The sequence below is a fragment of the Kryptolebias marmoratus genome, linkage group LG24, assembly GCF_001649575.2.
Source record: "Kryptolebias marmoratus isolate JLee-2015 linkage group LG24, ASM164957v2, whole genome shotgun sequence".
Classification (NCBI taxonomy): Eukaryota; Metazoa; Chordata; class Actinopteri; order Cyprinodontiformes; family Rivulidae; genus Kryptolebias; species Kryptolebias marmoratus.
The window spans coordinates 19,749,330-19,755,987 of record NC_051453.1 but is presented as its reverse complement, the minus strand read 5'-3'; the positions used below and the strand labels follow the sequence as shown (position 1 = coordinate 19,755,987).

Below are 6,658 nucleotides of genomic sequence, written 5' to 3'. Positions count from 1 at the left end.
TAAATATCATCGGATACTGAAGTGGAACCTTTCTAAAACCACAAAAATCACTTCCTTCATCAGAATATCCTACCTGTTAAATATAAGCCGGTAGCACAAATAGATCTATGCATTAAAAGCAGCAAGTGTCTGAAAAACATTACAACTTACACACACAAACTTACAAAAGCACAAAAAAAAACTTCAAAAACACTCCACAGAAATAAATTTCACTTGTCTGAATTTTTTTATGTACAGATATGCATCTTTTAATGGTTTAAAATAAAAAAATAAAAATCTAGTTATTTCCATGCAGTGTCCAGAAAGAGGTGTTGTTCAGCTTGTAGGGCAGCACAACTGCTTCCATCCACCTCCATCATCATCATCATCATATGAAATTACTTTTTGTCACAACAAAAAATAGTGGTTGGTAAAATATTTGAGTGGCTGGGGGACAAAATTTTTAATTTCCCCCCCTGATTACAATAGTGGAAAAAAACACAACTTGTTCAATTTTAAATGCAAAAGCAGTAGTCATATAATTGATAAGCAAACAAAAGGAACCATACGTTCATTTTCTGCTGCTTATCCGTGGTCAGGTTGTAGAGGCAACAGGTTTAGGAAAGAGCATTCCACCTTTTCCTTTTCCTAAAAGCTAATTTTTGAAATGCTGCCAAACATAATTGGGGCGTCAGACTCATTTTCATTTAACTAGTTTGTGTAGTGTCATCAGAAACTAGCAATGTGTGTGATTTGTGTTGTGATGAAAAGAAAAAACCTTGTAGAGAAACAAACAAATCCAGTCTTGACAGAATATGAGAAAAAAAAAACAGGAAAAGGCTTTAGGATTATTTTTCAAATGGGTGTGCTGTAATTGTTCTTCTCAGTCAGTAAGTGTTTGTCTATGCACACTATTAACTATTTACTTCCCAGTTACCTGCAGATTTCTCTGTAGATTTGTATTACATGATCTCTTTCCTTCATAAATAAATGAGTAACTACAGTCAGTTTGTCTTTTCTTTTTAACTCAGTTCCTTAAGAACCCTCCTTCAAAGAAAAGAAAATTACATAGCGAACTTTTAAGCGCCGGTGTTAGAAATGAAAGGGTTATCTGCTGTAAAAGAAGAAATCTGAGTCGCTTCCCTGTACCTCGGCTGGTAAAGATGTTCTCTGTTCCTGCTGTTTGGCCGATGAGATGATACTGATTGAGTCTTGAGCCTTCCTCTGCCACCACCACAGACTTGGCTGCTCCCTGAGTCCATTCGTAGACCACCTCGGAAACAGGATATGCATCTAGAAAAAATTAGCACAGGTTCACAAAGAAATACTTGTTATAAGATCTCTTTACAAAAACCCTTTTGTCTTGTCTTTTCATTTGGCTACTGAACTTGGGTTTTGGTATCAGTAGATAGATTTCTGCAGCTGCATTATGCTCAATTTAATAGAAAACAAAGGTTTTTATGAGTTCAATAAGGTAAACCTTTACAAGACTAAGGTTTTACCTTCATGAAAAACTATCTTAAAATTGTGTTAATAAAAAAGACTATGAGAACATAATGAAATCAAACAGGTGCCATTAGGGCAACTAGCTTCTAAGCTTGGTTTGTGCCACAAATACGAAGCTCAAAATGAACAGTAACTGATGTGAATTTAAATCTGCTGGATTGACATCAGTAACGGGACTCAACCAATGAAAACTGAATATTTATATCTAGGTCTCATCCCATAAGGCTGTATGTAAAGTCAAGGGGTGTGATCAAACTGTCAAATACTAATAGGAACAACATTAAAAGAATAGTTCAGCCACACTGAAGTGGAGCTCTGTGGACAAGTTATGAATAACATTTTATTGGTAGCTCTTTGTACAGCCTCAGTTTGAAGGAATATGGATTAAGTCTGACACAAATGTTGAGATAATGGCTAGTCTGAACGCATATAAAACCAAAATAGATTCTTAAATTGACCCCACATTTTTAGAGGTTCATGCAAACGTCATTTCATAGAGCTTTACATTGCCTTCAGGTTCACATTACATGGAATTGTGTGGTTATTTGGAGGTACAAATAGCACTTGCAAATGACCCTAGGTTCATTCTAGCAGGAAATTCATTATATTTCTGCTCGAATAACTGTGGAACACAATTTAGTTCTTTAGTCTTAAAGAACATTTGCATGAATTGCTGTAAAATTTTGACAGCTGCATTTGGTTTAGGACAGGCAAAATTCACTTTGGTACTTGGTCTGCTTGAACAAGCTGTTAGTTTGTCAATACTGCCTAAGCTGGCCCACTTCCAAAGTGGATTTTGTAGTCATAAAAGAAGTCGAGTCTTCAAAATTTTACAGTGATTCATAGACATACATAAACGTACATTAAATGATGCAAAAACATCTTAAACGAGTAGAATACAATCAGACGAGTCCTCCCTCAGTTAGTGTATGTGTGGCGCACATTAAGAACAACATCCAGCTCTGAATGCGTCGCTCCTTCTAGTGAGGTCCAGCCTGGATCTGGTTTGGACTTCAGGACTTAGTAAGGTTTTAGAGTTTCTACTAAAAGAGAATCACATGCTGTGTCGTTTACAGCTGTCAGAATCAAACCTGAATTCAAAACTGAACATCAGTAGGACGTTTTAAATCAACAGCATTCCTTAAAACTTCTCACTACAATCACAACCAAAACTTATTATCTGAAGGAAAATTTTTTATTCCTTCCAGCAACCTGCACAGTTAATGCAAAGGCACACAGCCAGCTCTTCTCGTGGCATGAAGTTCTGTACAGCTGATATTAGGAAGCTATTAGATTTAACAAGCTGCACATCTGATTTGCTTTACCACCTATACTTAAACACACTTTAGATGGTTTGGAGAGACAATTGTCCAAAATGTGTATTATTATTATTATTATTATTATTATTATTATTATTATTATTATTATTAAGGTGGTCCTCCCTGGCTGCAGAATCAAGTTTCTTCTTTTGTCCAAGTGTCCACAGAAATCAATGACAGTTTGTCATAAACAAAATGAAAAAAGGATTTATTTTGGTAAAAACTAATAACAATAACCTTTTTCCTCTTAAATGAATGGAACGTTATAAGTAAATAAAAACTCTGAGCTGCACATGAGCCCTCTGGTTCATGTTGGGTATATATTTTAATGTTCTCTGTAAGCTTGTAATGTTACTTCCACTCAGGCAAAGATGATAAATAACATGTTACGTGAGTGCAATTATGTAAGAGTTATGTTTGTGTTTTTTTAGCTACAGGTGTTCTGATACCTTTAAGCCTCTGTCGAGCAGATAAACTCACAGAAGGTCACTATTCTACCACCCTGTAGAGATTAAATCACACAAACATGTATTTACTCTCAGCTTGGTTTACTACCTCCTCAAACCTGCTCGTAAATGACACTGACTTCAAAATGCTGTATTATCCACCTGCTCTGTCTTTGCTGTTTACAAGATGTCCTTTTTTAAAGTCATCAAAAGATATTCAGTTCAAATAAAAATGAAGTATTATTCCTGGAATATCAGGTTTGAGTTTTAAACAAAGATCTCATGCAATTTGCCGGTGTTCAGAATGCTTATTGAGAACGACTCTCAGCAACTACCACACCAAATTTTAGCTCGATATCTGTAAAATGGACTGTGTTAAAGCTGATTTTGTGTTTGCTGAGATTGATTAGCTGTGGCAGCTTAAACCAGACTGACTTCAACAGTTGATCAGCTGTGGTTGTAAATACGATTACTACCTAACAGCTTCATTAAAATCTGTCCAGGTGTTCATGAGATTTTTTTGTTAGCAGACAGACAGAGTGACACACACACACAGAGACATGGGCAATTACACGATTGTCCACCATTTTTGGTGGTAGGTGATGAAATCAAAACAGTCCAAAAACCTGTAGTTTTTACTTTTTACTTTCTGGTTCAAAACCAGAAACAGGTTGCCTGGTTCAGTCCAAACCAACAATAAAATGTTGCATCTTAATAGTTTTGTTCAATGCAAAGTGTAAAAAGTGTTTTAGAAAGTAAAAGTGGTGGCCATAAGTTCAGTTTTTATTATAGATGTCGAGACACTAATTTACTCTTTTACAAATACAGTATGGACATCTGGTCAGAATTTCTAACAATCCTGTGATATTCAGATTGTAATATACTGTAACAACTGATTATAGATGCATTTTTAATGTGAACCATGTTATATTTTTGCCGTTCATCCAACTGCCAAATAGGGCAAGAACAATCAGGGAGGTTCATCTTCCTAATGTGGGGTTTCCTAAAAGTAAAAATTCTTATCCAGCAAGTTGCTACTGTACATCAGCTGGAAATGCAGTTAAATGTGTACTGATGTTCTGAAGGGTTCTAAAGCAGAGTTTGTAATAAGGTGGTGTTGAAGCAGGTGACTGAATTTGTTGGCAAAACAATTTCCCTGCATGCTCAGAATACATCAGTAACTCATTTCCCCAGCCACCTGTCCCCGATGTGCAAAGAGTCATCCAAGTTTTTATGTCTTTAAGACATGTTTGCAAATTTTGGATTCATCAGGTTTCATAGATAAATATAATTGAGTATCATCAAAAAAACAATGAAAATTTATTCCTTTATTGCTGTCCAATAACTTTACCTAATGGAAACATATAAAGTAAAGCGTAAAGGTCTAAGCACTGAACCCTGAGGGACTCCATAAAAAAATTTGATGTATGAAGAAGATTCATTATTAACAATAACAAACTAGAATCTATTAAATAAATATGATTGAAATAATTTAGAGCTGTTCCTGTAATCCTAATATCATGTTCAATCCTCTGTAGTAGAATATTGTGATCAATTGTATCAAATGAAGCACAGAGATCTAACAGGACAAGTATGAGCACAAGTCCACTGTCTGAGGCCATGAGAATATAATTAGTACCTTTCACCAGTGCTGTTTCTGTCCTATGATGAGCTCTAAACCCTCAATGAACCTCCTCAAACAGATTAGTTCTTTCAAGATGTTCACACAATTGATTTCCAACTATTTTCTCAAGAATTTTTAAGATGAATGGAAGATTAGATATAGATCTATAATTGGCCAGAACTCCTGAATCAAGCAATTTTATCAGGTGATGTTTGAATTGAAGTTGTAATAATAACAACAAGATCACCTAAGTTGCTGCTCTCTGTTACATTACTCTTAAAGACAGAGGAGAATAATAATGTAAGAGATTCTTTAAATTTGTTTACAGAGTTCTCTGATAAACATCTACTATAATGGAATTTACTTTCAGTGGCTGTATAGTCAGTCAATGAAAACTCAAAGGTTAGTAAAAAAATGGTCAGACAGAAAAGAATAGTGAAGATATATTATTAAGTCCTTAACTCTCTATGCCATATGTCAGAACCAGATCAAGAGTATGATGAAGAGTAGGTTTGTGGACATTTTGGGTAAAACCTGTTGACTCTATTAAATTATTAAAGCCTATGTTTAACTTATCACTTTCAACATCCACATTAATATTGAAATTCCCCTTATTATGACTTTATCTGTATTCAATAATTAGTCAGACAAAATAATCTGAGAATTCAAACAAAAACTGAGAATAAGGGCCTGGTGGACGATATATAACAAGTAAAAGTTTTTTTTTATGATTTCAATTTTGGTGAGAAAGACTGAGGGCTAAAGACTCAACAGAATTATAATTAATAGTCTGTTTAGCAATAATCAATAATCCTGACTGAAAGATAGCAGCTACTCCTCCACCTCGACCTGTTGTTCAAGGAACATAAAAGTTTAGGTAATTAGCAGGAGTGGGTTCATTTATACTAACAAAATCCTCCTGTTGTAGGCAGGTTTCTGTAGGACAAAATAAATCAATCTGATCAGTTATCAGATCATTAACTAACACAGACTTAGAGAAGAGAGCTTTTGTTCAGTAATCCACATTTAATGATTTGATTTGGTTGTTTTGGTGAACTGTGTTTATTCTTTAGATTTTTGGTTGATTTACTTTGGGACCGTTTCAGTGGAGGTTTGGGTAACAGAGGAGACGCAGCAGACAGGTTACACCTCTGCTTCCTGGACTGGACCCTGGGTTGTCAATTTGGATGACTAACAAAATCAGCCGAAGTCCCAGAAAGAAAAGCGGCTCCACCCAGGGCCGTAGCTACGATTGAGGACACCAAGGTCCGGACCTCAGTATTTTTCTGCTGTGTATATTATAAAAAAATTAATCAAAACAAGGCTGTTGAACGGCGTGGTTCTCTGTGTAGCTCCACCAGTTTACTGTAGGAGACGCTGCAACTGTGTGCAGCTGCAGCCAAACTCAATGTCTACGAAGAAGAGCGCAGCTTTGTGTACCTTACTGCTAAAATAAAGACTAGAAGAAGAAGAAGAAGCGCCACTTAAGGTGAAACACAACCGAGGTAACTCGCTGAAAATATTCTCCTTTAATTCCACGAAGCTGAAGTTGGTTTCCGATTGCAGCTTCCGATTCGGAAAATGGCTAAAGGGCAATTCCACCTAGGTTTTCACTACCTTCAGCATCTTTAATCTACTCTAGTTAAAAAACTACAACACCTAGACACTTCAAACCTGGACCAGATTATTCTGCACTGATTGCAGAACTTTTAATACCAAAAGTGTGATTTGTGAAACCCTAATCTAATTTGTAAAACCTCAATAAAGGGGGATTTTAGCACTTT

The 6,658-nt window shown here is 35.7% G+C and overlaps 2 protein-coding genes across 3 annotated transcripts in view; one reads left to right on the top strand and one right to left on the bottom strand.

Annotated features, from left to right (window-relative positions):
- Positions 1 to 6,658, top strand: part of gabrb3 (gamma-aminobutyric acid type A receptor subunit beta3) — a 72,694-nt gene that overhangs the window by 3,905 nt on the left and 62,131 nt on the right. The window lies entirely within an intron of this gene.
- gabra5 (gamma-aminobutyric acid type A receptor subunit alpha5) overlaps positions 1 to 6,658 on the bottom strand; it is a 31,274-nt gene that overhangs the window by 9,434 nt on the left and 15,182 nt on the right. For both annotated transcript variants that reach the window (XM_017423488.3, XM_017423489.3), the window contains exon 7: positions 1,129 to 1,272. In XM_017423488.3, the coding sequence (XP_017278977.1) occupies positions 1,129 to 1,272 (144 nt within the window). The remainder of the gene's footprint in view (positions 1 to 1,128; positions 1,273 to 6,658) is intronic.